This window comes from Cucurbita maxima, unplaced genomic scaffold, assembly GCF_002738345.1.
Source record: "Cucurbita maxima cultivar Rimu unplaced genomic scaffold, Cmax_1.0 Cma_Scf00016, whole genome shotgun sequence".
Lineage (NCBI taxonomy): Eukaryota > Viridiplantae > Streptophyta > Magnoliopsida > Cucurbitales > Cucurbitaceae > Cucurbita > Cucurbita maxima.
The window spans coordinates 554,463-569,296 of NW_019272032.1; the positions used below are offsets into that span (position 1 = coordinate 554,463).

Here is a 14,834-nt window from a genome sequence, read left to right on the forward strand (position 1 = left end):
AAAAAAAAAAAAAAAAAAAAAAAAAAAAAAAAAAAAAAAAAAAAAAAAAAAAAAACCGTACTTTAGAAGCACTTATTGAGACGTTAAACCTAATCAACTACCTCTACTCTCCCTTTGACTTCACACCCTCACCAAAAACTCTTAAGATTCCTCAAGCCAAATCCCCTACATAATAGCAAAAACCAAACGTACCAAAGGAATTTTTCCTTTCCTCTAAAGGGAGATTCATCGAAATCTCCTCAAACATCCCCCGCTCCCTACTCCATGCTATTGAGACACCAAAAACATGAAAAACCTGCACCAAATTGACTGGGTAAAGTGCTATCTCCTCAAGACATGGTCTAGGTCCTCAAATGCACCTCTGCTAAAGATTCTTAACTTTCCACTTTTTGGAATTAGTTTCCTGCATGCAGGCTCCTTTTATTTTGGGCCTTTTTCTTTGTTTTCTTTTATATTCTTTCATCTTTCTCAATCTTGATTTCTCATTAAAAAGAATTGCTCTTCAAAACAGGTGACAAAGCAGTAGAGAATGAGCAAACTAACTTGTTTAAGATATGTGGGGGACAAGTATTTGTTTTTCTTTCCTATCTAGCTTGTACCCAGATTTGTTTAAAGAGCATGGCCAATAAAGTTTGATGTTTATCCTATGATATGTTTGTTTCTGAAATTATCAACTTTCTTTTTAATTCTTTACCAAATGTCCCTTAAATGTTATAGTAATATTTGCATCAGGCACCAATAGTTCATTTCACTGGAAAAGTTCTAAATTCTAATGTGCTGTACTTCTTAATTAATTAAATCTGAATTTATGAATTCAGTTTCAGTAGTTGGTTTTTATTAGTATTGTTTATGTTTCTTTTCTATTTTTATTGGATGGATTTTCGCTTTTTTTTTTTTCCACCATTTTCTTTTTCGTGTATGCATAAAACATTCAGTCTTTATTGTCTACATATTCATTGCCATGTATCGGTAATTTGCATGCATGTACTTCGTAGGCCTATCACTCAAAACCCCATCGTACAACCAGCACCGGCCACAAATCCATTTGGGACACTCCCTGCAATGCCACAGATGTCAATTAGTAGACCAGGGGCAGCACCTTCTATTCAATATGGAATTTCCAGCATGCCGGTAAATTGGACTTGTTTTTATTTACTGAAGTTTGAGTGGATTTAGATCAATGGTGTCTAATTTTGTTGCCTATATCACTAAAATCTGCAGGAAGAATGTTGTTTGGTGCTGTTTTTTTATACTCTCTATTAATTGATTTTGCTCATGCAGGTTGTTGATAAAGCTGCTCCTGTGAGAATATCATCCTTCTTGACACCCCGCCACCTGTCTCACCGACGAATGAGATTGCCTGCAAGAAAATATAATCCTAAGAATGATGGCCACCCAAGGGTATGAGTATCTTCTACTATAGTTAATCATTTTCCTTTTCCCCTTCCCCACATTTTACCAGGGCTGGTGGTTACTGAAATGGTGCCTCACTTGAATGTTCGTATCTATAGACTACTTATAGCTCTGTGCTTTATAGGTTCCATTCTTCAGTGAAGATGAAGAGACACCAAGCACTCCAAAGGCGGATGCTCTTTTTATTCCGAGAGAGAACCCTAGAGCATTGGTTATTCGTCCCACAGATCAGTGGCCTTCAAGGGCCAGTTCAGAGAGAGTATTGCCATCGAAGGATACCTCAGTGCGTGAAAATGGTATGACTTTTTTGTTTAGTGCCTTCCACTGTTCAGGTTTCACAGTTGAGAACACTTAAAAGGTTTGTTTGGTTGGTGATCATGATCCATGAATTTAAAACAATAGATTTAATAGAAACAGAGTTATGTTTTCATTATTTTTAATATTGTTCGTAATATGTTTAGAATTTTAAAATATTAAAACCCATGTAAATGTTGTTTTTAAAGTTTTTACTGTTTGAGTCCTAAAAATCCAAATCCAAATACTGTTTTTAGAAATAAACTCACTAAACTAAACTTAAATTCACTAAATTTATTTGATTCAATAAAATATGAAACAACAAATTAGAAGTCAGATACGTACCTAACAAGTCTATCTATTGGAAGATTAATTAAGATAGTCTTAGAACTTTTTGCTTTTACTTTATTCGGTGAATTATGATTTTCTTCTTATGGACTATTTTATAAACTGCATTGTAAAATAATGTTTTTTCATATTGTTGATTTGTCGATAGCTAGGTGGTATTTGGCTAGGATATCTGTAAAATGTGATTCAGATTATTATTTAGTTATAAAATCGATCTTTTTTCTCTAAGTTCATTAAATTCCCCAAGTAAAAAAATTGAACATTTAATTTACGGAAATTAAGTTATACACTTAGTTTTTATATGGCATTTGGCAGTTTTCCTCTCTACATTATTTGCATACAAAATGTCCAAAAGCGCCCCTATAATTTCTGCCTCTGAAGTTTTTCTACTCTTAAACGTTTTTTACTTTTATGACAATGTAATGTTAACTGTTACCAAGCATGATAGTATAGTTTCTTTTTCTTTTTTTATTTTTTTGCTAAGATGTAATGGCCTGTGGTCCTGTGAGGTGTAATGAAATTTTAAGTTTAATATGTTGTTGACTAGCAAATCTTAATTTTTTCCAGGTAAGATTGCTGAAGGCACTTCCTCCATGGTTGTCAACAATTTGAAGGATACCAATGGTTAGTTTTGCCCTTTTGAAATTTTGTATATTTTCAGTTTCTCTGTTCCATTTTTCCTTTCCACACGCCTCAACGAACAAGTTCTTATTTCTTCTTTTAACGTCTGATTTCAATTTCTCTAGCTTATTGTTCTTATGAATTATTTTGTGGTGGAATCTATTTATAAAATTGGAGTCTCTAACGTCTTTGTTGGAGTTTCTACATAAAGAAAAAGGTTCCGCTATGCACATAGCTTTGTGAACAATTTGGTTTTAAGATCATCATGCTTTGTTTGTGGAAATGCATCATAGCAGTAGGAGCTTCACTTTTTCATGTTAAATGAGTTTTATCGATTTCTTTTTTGCAGGAAATGTTGTTGAGAATGGTACTAGCAAAGACAACATCCATCCTAACAAAGTAAATAAAAAACCCAATGGGGTTCATGAGGATCACTCTGCCCCAAAGGAGGATTTTTACAGGACTTTTGGAGGGCATAGAGCTGGTGAGGCCGCCATTGTTTATGAACATGGGGCAGATATTGAAGCATTAATGCCAAAGCTTCGGCATTCAGACTATTATACAGAGCCAAAGATGCAAGAATTAGCTGCCAAAGAAAGGGCCGAACCTGGGTTTTGCCGTCATGTTGAAGATTTTGTGGTGGGTCGCCATGGTTTTGGAAGCATCAAATTCTTTGGTGAGACCGACGTGCGAAGGCTTGATTTGGAGTCCATTGTCCAGTTTAACAACCGTGAGGTGATTGTCTACTTGGACGAGAGTAAAAAGCCCCCTCGTGGGCAAGGTCTGAATAAACCTGCTGAAGTAACAATACTCAACATCAAATGCTTCGACAAGAAAACCGGGCATCAATATACTGAAGGGCCTAAAGTTGAGAAGTATAAGGAGTTGTTAAGGAAGAAGACGGAGGCTCAAGGCGCTGAGTTTGTATCCCACGACCCAGTGAAAGGGGAATGGAAGTTCAGGGTTGAACACTTCAGCCGGTACAACATGGAAGACAATGAAGAAGTTGAAGATTGGGAATGAGTTCATTCTCGGGTTACTCAGTTGTTCAGGAGGGAGCTTATGCAATGTAAGTTGGCTGCTGTTTCCTGCTTTGTACTTTAGGGCTTTTGTGTTGAATGTGCTTTGAAATGGCGCTGTAAAGAAAAATATGTTCTAGTAATGGAGTACTAAGTTCTTTTCATTTTTTAGTTATTATAACAGTTAGGAGTCTGTATTGGCGTTCAAATTTGGTTTCTAATTCAAAGGAATTGTTTAAATTGATTTGTGTTACTGATAATGATGTAAGCCTACAGATGTTCTTTTCTTCAAATTTCAGTTAAAATACTTTGATGCTAAAATGTCTGTACTTTTTAGACCGTTGGTTATTTGGTTAGTGCTGGCATGGTTGAAAGATATTTTTGTTTTTGTTTCTATGGGACAATGACGCAAGTTATGTTAGTTTAGATAATGAGAGTAAAAGTTCTAAGTGACGGAAGAAATTTATGTTAGTTTAGATATTATATTTTTGACAAATGTTCGAAGTTTAAATCTTATTTTTTATACTCCTCGGAAGAATGTATAAAGCCAAGCAATACGTCAGTTAAGACAAATCATACTAGGATAAAATGTGAGTTAAAAAATGTACCTAATTTTTTCAAAAGACAATTTCAAAAATCATAGTTAACTAATTACTTTTCTTCAGGATCAATTCTAAAAGAAACCTCATACAACCATAAACTATTGAGTGTTATATATAAGATTGATTACTTATTGTTGTCCAGCCAACTACAATACTTTGATCATGATAACTCTAATCGATGACTCTCAACTTTATCATAGTATTTTGATGACATCATAAGTATGAAGGGAGTGACCTCATATTGATGAAGAGACATATAAATAACCATAAACATGTGAGAGTAACTCTGTGTCTGAACCAACTAAGATATACTCGTAGGCTAGTCATAATAGATTTTCACAATTAGTTGACAACTCTCTAATAATCTTATCTTAGTAATTTGATAATTGAAGAAGAACATACATTTCATAAGTATAATATGTCGGGAACATCAATTGGTACCACAGACAATAAGCACTTTCATACTTCAATCGTACATTAAAAAAAATGATGAGTTATGCTAATCTTACCCATAATCATCACCGTTCAGAGCTTACGAATTTCTCCAATAAACTACTTATCTCACTAAAACATGAGATAAAGTAAGAATAAGGAGGTTTTTGTTGTTTTTCGACAATCGGCAAGGATAATCGGCAACTGAAATCCTTTTTGGTGAGAGAAAATCGTTTGACGAGAAGTTGTTGGAAGAAAATAAAGATGCGAAAAATAAGAGAGAGAGGGAGATTTGCTGAAAACTTTTACTTAGAATGAGGTGCTGATCTCTTCTGAACAGATTTACCTATTTAAATATCTTTTTGGTAATCCATTCGATCTGTTTGTCAAATGATCAAACTAAGGTATTCAATCAACTAATGAAAACGTGTAAATCTAAATAAGAAAAACCTCAGGTTTTATCTCCTCCTAAAACTTGTGGTATATCTACCTTATTTTGTTTGAACTCCGATTGTCTTCCAGACTCCACGTCTTGTTCGGCCACCCACCTCTTCTTCGAGCTGCCAGTCCAGGTGGTTCACCTCTTCCTATCTTCCATCCTCCGGTACTGGCATGTCTTCTAGACTCCACGTGTCTTATTCGAGCTGCCAGTTCGGGTACCTGGCCGAGAGGTTGACTGGTTGCTCTATCTCCAACTCTAGGATGTAAAGGTGGTTTACCGTGCATCGAACTTGCGTGAGCAACCGTCGTCGATCATCGCGGATCCTAAATAGCCCGCGCTTGATGGAAATGTGGCAGTCGGCCTTATCGAGTTGACCCCGGCTCACAAGGTTAGCCTGAGCCTCGGGATGAAATAGACATCGGTCAGCTCGCGGTGCTCGTCTCCCTTGCTGATGAGCAGGATGGTGTCGCGCCCTTCAATTTTGAGGACAGAGCCATCACCGAAATTCACTGTCCTGCGAATTCCCGAGTCAAGCTCGGAGAACGCAGACTTGGCCCCAGTCATATGGTTTCCCCATGTCGATGACCCATCGTCGGTGCTCTTGCTGCTCTCCTCTTACACCGATTTGAGCGAACACTCGCTCCTCCTTCATAGTTGAATTGGCTCCCCAGTCGGTGCCTTTGTTTTGCACAGTTGGAGCTCTTCCTTGGGTTCGACGCTCACCAGAGCAGTTAGCTCTCCTCTTTCACCGATTTGAGCGAACACTCGCTCCTCCTTCATAGTTGAATTGGCTCCCCAGCCGGTGTCTTTGTTATGCACAGTTGGAGCTCTTCCTCGGGTTTGACGCTCACCGGAGCAGTTGCCGTCGTCGATTACCATGAAAAGAGTCGGCTCGTCCTCTTCGGATTGAGCCACATGAGCCTTCTCATTGGTGTTGTCGCTGGGTGCTTTAGGCGTGCAAGCCATTCCTCCTCAGTGAGGAGTAGACGACCCTCCTTATTGATAGCTGAAGCGGTATTTTTCTTCCGCTGTTGGCAAGCCCCGTGATCCGCATTGAAAAATCATCGATTATTCTCCCTCCTCTGACTCGACAGCGTGCCATAACCCTTGCGCTTGTAGGTAGGTTGAAGCGCATCAACAAGGCTCACTCGTTGTAATTGGACGTTGTCAAGGTCGGGTAGTAACTAAACGATGGCGGTCGTTATCTCCCTGATCACTCACTCAACGACAACTCGACGCCCGTCATCACGACATCGGCCTCTCTGTGGCGATGATGGAAATGCCGGCACTTGGCATGGTATATCTACCTTATTTTGTTTGAACTCCGATTGTTTTTCAGACTCCACGTCTTGTTCGGCCACCCACCTCTTCTTCGAGGTGCCAGTCCAGGTACCTGGTCGAGAGGTTGATTGGTTGCTCTATCTCCAACTTAGGATATACCACTGATGGCTTCAACAGTGTTGAAGACTTTTGCGGTGCTGATCTCTTCTGAACAAATTTACCTATTTAAATATCTATTTGGTAATCCATTCGACTCGACGTGTGGTCAAACAAAGGTATTTCAATCTAACTAATGAAAACGTGTAAATCAATCTAACTAATGAAAACGTGTAAATCTAAATAAGAAAAACCTCTGATTTTATCTAGTTTTTTTTGCTTATGGTTCACGAAAACTCTATTAAAACCCTATTTAAAATCAGCTCCATTCAAAATAAAGTTAGAAATCGAAGACAGACTAAACCAGACCGATTGAACCCAACTAGAGCGAGCCGAGAAAGATCGGACCAGATTGGCGGCGCGTGTGATGTGGTTTCCTCGGCTGGTGTGTATGTGAAATCTGCAGTGGCTGCACAGAACCGACAGCGTGAGGAGCTGCAACAGAAAGTAACGATTTTTTTCCACAGTATCACAAAATTCATAATGAAAACGAAAATTTTCCCATCTCAAAGGTTTCTTCACACAAACGAGTTAACGTGAATCCTTATTTGACATACAAATGCAAAAACGTAGAAGAAATAACATGCTGGTGTTCCACTTCCATCTATGACAAGTCAGTCTTATCGCCTTTTCTCTGCCTCTCAACATCATTTTAGGGAGCCTTGGATATCAATTACAAATCGGTACTTGACATCGTTTTTTATTACCCTTTCAATGGCTTCATTAGAGTATTGAATTGGAATCACGTCAATGTTTGGATAGATTCCATGAGCAGCACAGAAGTCGATCATTTCTTGGGTCACTCGAGTGCCTCCAGTTACGCTCCCAGAAATAGTTCTCATACCTGCCAGAGATGGTCGATTTTCATACAATTCCGCAAGTCCCCAATTTCAGATTCTTCGAAATGAGGAAGAATATGAACACATTATATTTAATTAAAACCAGTTGCCTCAAACATACCCAAATTTAGGCTTGCAGGACTGAACTTGACTTGAGAAGGAAACCCAACCAGAACCATAGTGCCACCAACCTTCAATGTAGACATGTATGGATCAAATGGATGATCACCAGATGCAGCATCGATAATAAAGTCAAGGGACTTGGACAAGGCCTGTTGAGAGTAATATGGTTGGAATTAAAGGGGCAGGTAAGAGGATGATTCTGATACGTAAGAAAATGAGATGCATAAGAGAAAATTAGTTCTATAAAACCTCCATTTGCTCGGTATCAGATGAGAGAACAAATTTGTCTGATCCAAGAACGCTCAGGGCTTCTTCTTTCTTGGATATGCTAGTGCTAAAAACTGTCACATTCAGTCCAAAAGCCTTCCCGAACTTCACTGCCAAGTGGCCGAGACCACCAAGCCCAATCACTCCTAGAGATTTACCAGGTTGATTCATCTTATGACGAATCATTGGAGAATAAACTGTAATTCCAGCACAAAGCAAAGGAGCAGCTGAAGCTAAAGGATAATTCTCAGGAATTCTGTAGCAGTATCTGTAGATCAATGACCAGAAAATAAATGTAAATCTGCACAAGCTTGCCATCCGCTGGAGGATCATATTATAAGTAGCTATGTTGTAAAGTATAAGATAGTATGTGTAGACTACATTCAGATTCACATAGCGAAGGTTAAGACTTCTAAAAGGTGATGGAAAAAATTTCCTTGCGCATAGTTTGTAAACTACTGTCAAATTCATTTATTTCCATAGAAAAATTAAATACGTGAAAAAATTTAACAAAGAATATTGATAGCAGGCTAACAGCACAGAAAAGTTTCATGCAAACTTGAAGAGTTGTAATTCCTGCATAGAAGCGTGTATGTGATGAAATGTTAATCAAAGTGTAAAACAATAGATCTATACCTAATAAGAAATATTATTAACTGTTATACCAAAAACTATTAAAGTAACAAGTTGCCTTATCAAAAAAAAAAAAAAAAAAAACGTACAATTATTGAAGATGCTTCTTTTAAGGCTATGGAATAGTCCCCCCATGACACCTGAAATTCAATTTGTGACTAGGAAAGTTGAATTGAAAATAATTGAGAAAATTCTCGACCACTTGAATCACATAAGTCAATGCTTAAATCACATAAGGATCGGCTATTTTTAAACAATTTCCCACTTGAATTTGATGTTTAGAAATGGTGTAAAATTGATATCAGATTAATAAAAGAGAATAGGTTGGAGTTAGAACTGACCTCTCATGGACAACTATGTAGTTAGAATATCCTCCCTTTGTAACTGTACCGTCAAAATCAATTCCATTAAAAGTATTAGTGGATCCACCCGTGCAACAAACTTCTTGACCATCTTCACAATACTCGCATTGTCTGCAAGAATTCACGTAAGTTCCTACCCCAACATGATCTCCAACTTTAAATCGGTGAACATTTGCGCCAACAGTTTCCACAATTCCTGCAATCTCATGTCTGTTGTACAATTAATGACAAACACTACAAAAGTTTCAAAAAAGACAGAACTTGTCATATCAAAAGAAAGATTAACGTACCCAGGCACCAAAGGATATTTTGAATCTCCTAATTTATTTCTTGTCCATAATACGTCTGCATAACAAATTCCGCAATGTGTTATTGTAATTGAAACATCATCATCTCCAGGAACCCTGACAGTGTTAAGAGTAGGGTTGAGTCTTAATCAGTATATTTCTGAAATATCAATAAGAAGAAATTTTCATCAGGTTTTTTAAAGTGAATGAAATCACGTAGGTCAACGTCAGAAGTTGGCACATGGAGGGTGTCCAGAATTTTTAGATCAGCATCATGGCTGCAAGTGATTCAAATAAATGAAAAAATGCTGAATAAATTACACTGCAGAATGATGATCAACTAGAATCCTGGATTATCAATCCATCATTGGATCGTACCCTAAAGGAGTCCTAGTACCTTAAACAGTAGCTATGCGCAAAATAACTATACTTCAAAAATCATACAAAACCAGTTTGCAGCATACAAAAAATTAAATGTGTAACCCTCTCGAAAAGCAGGACTTGGTTTACTCAAGAGGTTAATCAGTAAGTCATTGATACTAGATTGAATACTTAAATCTCAGAGCATTTATGATTCATAAACAGTTCATTTGCATTTCACTTCTCAGTATTTATTTTTAATATGGTATCAGAACACTACTAGAAATGCTTGGTCGTGGCAACCAGTAAAGCTCAGCCAGAGGGAACACTTTATCCTCTTCATCAGTGACCGATTCCAGTGAGCACCATTGACCATTTCAATCCTTACTTCCTATATCATATGATGAACCTTGTCTAGTGCACATTTCTCAGTGAACAAATTTACACCTCTTGAGCAGGTCAATGGAAACAGAATTCCAGTAATGAACAAAGTTGGCTTCATAGATGGACAAGCATGTGGCTTGAGAGGTACATTACGCAATAAAATAATAACATGATCATAGAATCATTTCTTGGATCTTAACAGCAGTCTCCATCTATTATCTACTCTAGATAAATACATGACATTTAGCTTGATTTGAATCCAAAATGACATCGTCCTCACATCTTCCAACTCAGAGAAGGATAAATTTGTCCCGTGAAAATCGCCATGTGGGGGGAAAAGAGAAAGAAAGAGGAAGTTATGTCCCCACTGGGAGCCACGAAGCTGAAAACTCTGACAGGAACTGATCAAGTATAAACTTTCCAGTTTGTAACTAAGATAAATGCCTTAACTGAAAACTCTGTAACACCATTGGCGAAGAAGAGAAACAGTGAAATGACGAATGACTTAATTAGCATCCATAATTTGAAGCAACTGTATTTAGTTTAGTTAAGAACAATCATGAACAACAAAAACCAATTCGCATTTTATTTCCCGGTGAGATCTCAGAAAAATAGAATAAAACGTAGAACACGATCAGTAGTAACTCAACTAGGTATACCAAAAGGAATTTGGGTGTCCTCGTTGCAATAAAGGATTAAGAGATCACATACCTACGACTGAATTTATAAGGAGACAGAAATCCAGACGGATCTCTTGCGGCCCAACCAAGACAATCTTCAGAGGAAGTATGGGAACTCATCGCTCTCAAGAAACGATTAAATGAAGCTGAAGGAAGAATTTGACTTTCATAACAACGCAATCACTTGAGAAAGGAATCGATGGAGCGTGGAGCTCAACACCCGTGAACTGGATTTGTGGAATCCTTTCTGATTAGTTAGTGTTTTTTTTAGTAAGTTCATCTTTTCTATGAAAAGAATATGTGCGAATTTATTTTATGAATTTCCAAATCTTAACAAAAAATTAAAAATTTATATTCTTTGAATTCATTTTTCTATAAGCATAATTTTTTTATTTTTATTTTTTCGAGATTCCATGAACTGTTTAATCAAATTTGACTTTTTCTTTTTTTTTCTTTTTCTCTCTCTTTAAATCGGCTTAAAAAATAAAATATAGATTTAAATTTTATTTTTATTTCAAAGTTAAAGATTTTATTTGACCTAAATTTTATTCTTTATAAAGTTAATTTTTTCAGACCAATGAATAAATAAATAAATAAAAGTTTCTCTCCAAAATCCCAAACCATTTTCAATTCTTTGCTGATATATTTAATTTATTTAATTTTGAAGGTAAGAAATTTTCTTTTCTATTAAATTATTTAGAAAAATTGTTGTTTTTTCTTTTAAAAGATAAACGTTATGATTTTGAATTTGATATTTATGAATTTTCATAAACTCTTTAACCAAAATTGGAATATTGTTTTTGTATTAAATGGGTATAAAAAAGAGAAAAAAACATATATTGTTGAGATAAATTTGATTTAAAACTTTGTCCTATTCTAAAATTTTAAGATTTTTATTTGACTTAAATTGTTTAATCCAATGAGACATCCGAATCCATGCTTTTTTATCAACCACGATTCAAATGCATGTTTGTCAGTCAATGCATGGAAACCAAGTCAACGTGAAATGTTCAAAAGAAACCTTGCATAACACCCAAAAGAGTTGAAATTTGGGGGAAAACAGTGATGGCAGAAACTCATAAATTCACCGTCATAAGTCGTGAGCCTGCCATCAGTACTAACAAGTCCGAGGGTAGTCCATCGACTGCATCGGCATCGTAAACTCATGGACGTTGGCAAAAGTTTATTTTGATGCCTTTTTCCTCCTTATTCGTGCCTTCTGTTTCTTTCGTCTCTGGACTACTGGTTCTGAAGCACTCTTCAACTCTTCTGCTCGAGGATCATTGGGCGTGGCGAGCAGAAATTTCTTGTTCGAACCAACTTGGTTGCAGAAAAGCTGCAGCATCTTCCTTCCCCTCATCCATTTCAGCAACAGCTTCATGTGTGTTTTGCTGTTCAATCCACCCACGCCAGATTCCTGATATGAAAAGCAGTATTAGATAGAAGGGCCATAAAATTCAATTCACTGCTTTTCACGAGGGCTGATGAACGGTGCACAATTTCTATATGTAATATATATTCCTACGGCCTTCCCATGTCACAGACATGATGGATTAAGTCATCATTGGTTTCTATAAGATATATTCCAATGATCCAATTTCAAAAGTAAGAATTCTATTGGAACTTTTATACACAACAACTATGTTCTTTGTTCAACGTTGGAGCATGGTTAAGTTATTTTTTTAATTATCCGTTTTGTACTTTTTTCACTCACATGTGAAATTTGTATCTCTCGTTGGCACACTAACCGCTGTCGGACTCTAATGCTGGGCCTCTAAAAGGGGTGGATTGTGAGATCCCACATCGGTTGGAGAGGGGAACGAAACATTCCTTATAAGAGTGTGGAAACCTCTCCCTAGTACGTTTTAAAACCGTGAGGCTGACGGCGATACGTAATGGGCCAAAGCGGACAATATCTACTAGCAATGGGTTTGGACTATTACAAAAGGTATCAGAGCCAGACACCAAACGATTGCCAACGAGGACGCTAGGCCTCGAAGGGGGGTGGATTGTGAGATCCCACATCTGTTGGGGAGGGGAACAAAGCATTCTTTATAAGGGTGTGGAAACCTCTCCCTAACAGACGCGTTTTAGAACCGTGAGGCTGACGGCGATACATAATGGGACAAAGCGGACAATATCTACTACCGGTGGCCTTGAGTTGTTACAATATATCCAATTTTACTCGCAGCACTTACAGTTACAATTGGGACACGACTTTCAGAGTAATTAAGAAAGCCATGACCTTGTTTCTTGATTGTTCAGTTAAAGGAGATACTGTTTCATGTCATGCCTGACAAAAGAAGGGAAGTGTCATACACTGCCTCACCTCCGTTTCACTCGTCCACTTATCCTCTTGAAATAGAGTGTACTGATATTTGGCGGCCAGCGCTTATCTCATATCTCCTTCTGAGGAAGCTATTAAGTCTTTCATTCATTTCCTTGATGACTTAGCTACATTTACCTAGATCTTTCCCCACACATTCAAGTCTGAAGATTTCACTTACTGCAATACTACCTTATCTCCCTCTCACTGATACACCACTTATCCTCTTGAAATAGTGCATATTGATATCTGAGGACCTACGCCCATCCCTTTCAAAGAAGGCTATAATTTTTTAATTCGTTTGCTTTATGACTTTGGTAATTTACCTGGGCCTGTCCTGTCAGAGTCAAGTCTAAAGCTTTCGCCATATTCAAGAAGTTGAAAGCTCCAGTAAAGATCCTTTAGGTACGTTATTGAAATGTCTTCAATTTGATTGAAGGGAATATTTCCACTCTTTCAAAGGTTTCGATAGGCCACTACTATGCATACATAGCACAGAAAGAAATTGAACGAAAACTAGCAAGTTGGATGCATGATGTACTTGATGGTGTTCTTTAACTAATTAACTTGGCAGAAAAGAGTCCATATATGATGTCCTTTTGGGATACCTGATGCAAGAAGGAAAATACCCGTGTAGGTGTTAACCAAAAGTAGTGCTAGATTAGTGTGGTTATAGGAAATGCTAACTAATGAAAGAAAATGAATACAAGACTAGATCTAGATGTCGTGGAAGGGAATATCATAAGAGTATAGAGTACCATTGAGATGAAACTTGTTCATATCGAGGAGGAGTTTAACATGGTGACAAAGATGATTACGAAACTAAAGGGTATTTGGAAATAGAAAGTATCTATCCTAGAAGAGAAGACCAAGGAGGCTTATGGAAAAGTGCCAATGGAAGTAATACATTACAGAGAGTAAAGGAAGGTGGTGTGAGCAGAGGGGTGTCAATAGGAGAACAAGCACACTTGGTACAGTACCAGTGACACATGCTGAAGGTACCTATTTTTTATGGAGCCAATCCAAGATGGTTGGTCCCGCTGGGCTACTCATTCTAACCCACTTCACTCGCCACTGCTCCTCCTGAGCATCTCTAGGAAACAGCAACAAACGGGTGTTCAGTATAAAATTACATGCGGTAGTAAGTGTTCGAGGGTACAAAGCTTGTTTGTTCCAAAAGAGTTTCGTCAAAAATACTCAAAAACTTCTCATTTTCCTTACTAATAATTAGTATTGCTTTGAAAAATGGTCGCTAATTTGGGTAGCTAGATATTAGTAATTCGTTTCTTAATGGCGTTTTGAATGAAGTAATCTATATGCTCCAGCCGAATGACTTGGTAAGCATTCTTCAATGAGTGAATGAACATCCATCTAAAAGACAGGTCACTTCAACTCAAAAGCATATCCCCATTCAGATTGAGACTCAATATCAGACTTTAACTAATGTGGCTACAGAGCTAACCTAGATCAAGCAACTTTGAGCGGTCCATAAGCTGCAGTTTCGATAACCATCGTCCAACTTCGAAATGAAAGAAAATAAGCGATGAAATGTAACAGAAGGTGAAGAAAACCTACCTGGGCTTTAATCCAAGCATTGGAAACTGTGAGCGGTCCATGCTGCTTGACGACACCATAGAGATCTTGAGCAACCAAAGAAGCCTCCTGAGGGGTCAACTTGGGATTGATTTTCCTAAGATTCTCTGCTCGCGACCTCGAGAAATACCTCGCGAATGTGCTGAAAACAAGGCCAGCAGAACCTCCACCTCCATCTGCATTTCTAATTGTTTGAATACCGCGAAGCCACCACATATCTGATGCTAGCCTACCGCGCTACTACGTAGTACAAAATTCTCCCACTGTTCGTCTATGGCTACAACTGCGCGCTGTTGCACTGCTATCCCGCTGCCGCCAAGGCACTGAGATTCGAAGAGAGTCGACGACGAACGAACAGAATTAGACACGCAG

General features: G+C 37.7%; 3 protein-coding genes across 5 annotated transcripts in view; 1 reads left to right on the forward strand and 2 right to left on the reverse strand.

The window, feature by feature from the left end:
* Positions 1–3,988, forward strand: part of LOC111491040 (nuclear pore complex protein NUP98A-like) — a 9,897-nt gene extending 5,909 nt beyond the window's left edge. For all 3 annotated transcript variants that reach the window (XM_023139767.1, XM_023139766.1, XM_023139768.1), the window contains exons 9-13: positions 996–1,131; positions 1,282–1,401; positions 1,538–1,709; positions 2,623–2,679; positions 3,026–3,988. In XM_023139767.1, the coding sequence (XP_022995535.1) occupies positions 996–1,131; positions 1,282–1,401; positions 1,538–1,709; positions 2,623–2,679; positions 3,026–3,699 (1,159 nt within the window). In that variant the 3' untranslated portion in view covers positions 3,700–3,988. The remainder of the gene's footprint in view (positions 1–995; positions 1,132–1,281; positions 1,402–1,537; positions 1,710–2,622; positions 2,680–3,025) is intronic.
* Positions 3,989–7,092: 3,104 nt separating this feature from the next.
* LOC111491385 (probable cinnamyl alcohol dehydrogenase 1) lies at positions 7,093–10,802 on the reverse strand. Its single transcript, XM_023140301.1, has 6 exons — positions 10,575–10,802; positions 9,123–9,236; positions 8,812–9,042; positions 7,820–8,105; positions 7,569–7,719; positions 7,093–7,452 (listed from the first exon to the last, which is right to left on the reverse strand). Exons 1-6 carry the CDS (start codon positions 10,661–10,663, stop codon positions 7,256–7,258), a joined length of 1,068 nt encoding a protein of 355 aa, XP_022996069.1. The 5' UTR covers positions 10,664–10,802; the 3' UTR covers positions 7,093–7,255.
* A 681-nt stretch (positions 10,803–11,483) lies between these two features.
* Positions 11,484–14,834, reverse strand: LOC111491495. The gene is made up of 2 exons (XM_023140421.1): positions 14,445–14,834; positions 11,484–11,960 (listed from the first exon to the last, which is right to left on the reverse strand). Exons 1-2 carry the CDS (start codon positions 14,676–14,678, stop codon positions 11,727–11,729), a joined length of 468 nt encoding a protein of 155 aa, XP_022996189.1. The 5' UTR covers positions 14,679–14,834; the 3' UTR covers positions 11,484–11,726.

Excerpts from the sequence above, each read along its gene's own strand:
- LOC111491385 (XM_023140301.1), bottom strand. The coding sequence starts at position 10,663 with ATGAGTTCCCATACTTCCTCTGAAGATTGTCTTGGTTGGGCCGCAAGA. Across the intron at positions 9,237-10,574 it reads CCTTATAAATTCAGTCGTAG|GGTTCCTGGAGATGATGATG; the intron begins GTATGTGATCTC and ends TAACACTGTCAG. Across the intron at positions 9,043-9,122 it reads AAATATCCTTTGGTGCCTGG|ACATGAGATTGCAGGAATTG; the intron begins GTACGTTAATCT and ends ATTGTACAACAG.
- LOC111491495 (XM_023140421.1), bottom strand. The coding sequence starts at position 14,678 with ATGTGGTGGCTTCGCGGTATTCAAACAATTAGAAATGCAGATGGAGGT. Across the intron at positions 11,961-14,444 it reads ATGCTTGGATTAAAGCCCAG|GAATCTGGCGTGGGTGGATT; the intron begins GTAGGTTTTCTT and ends TTTTCATATCAG.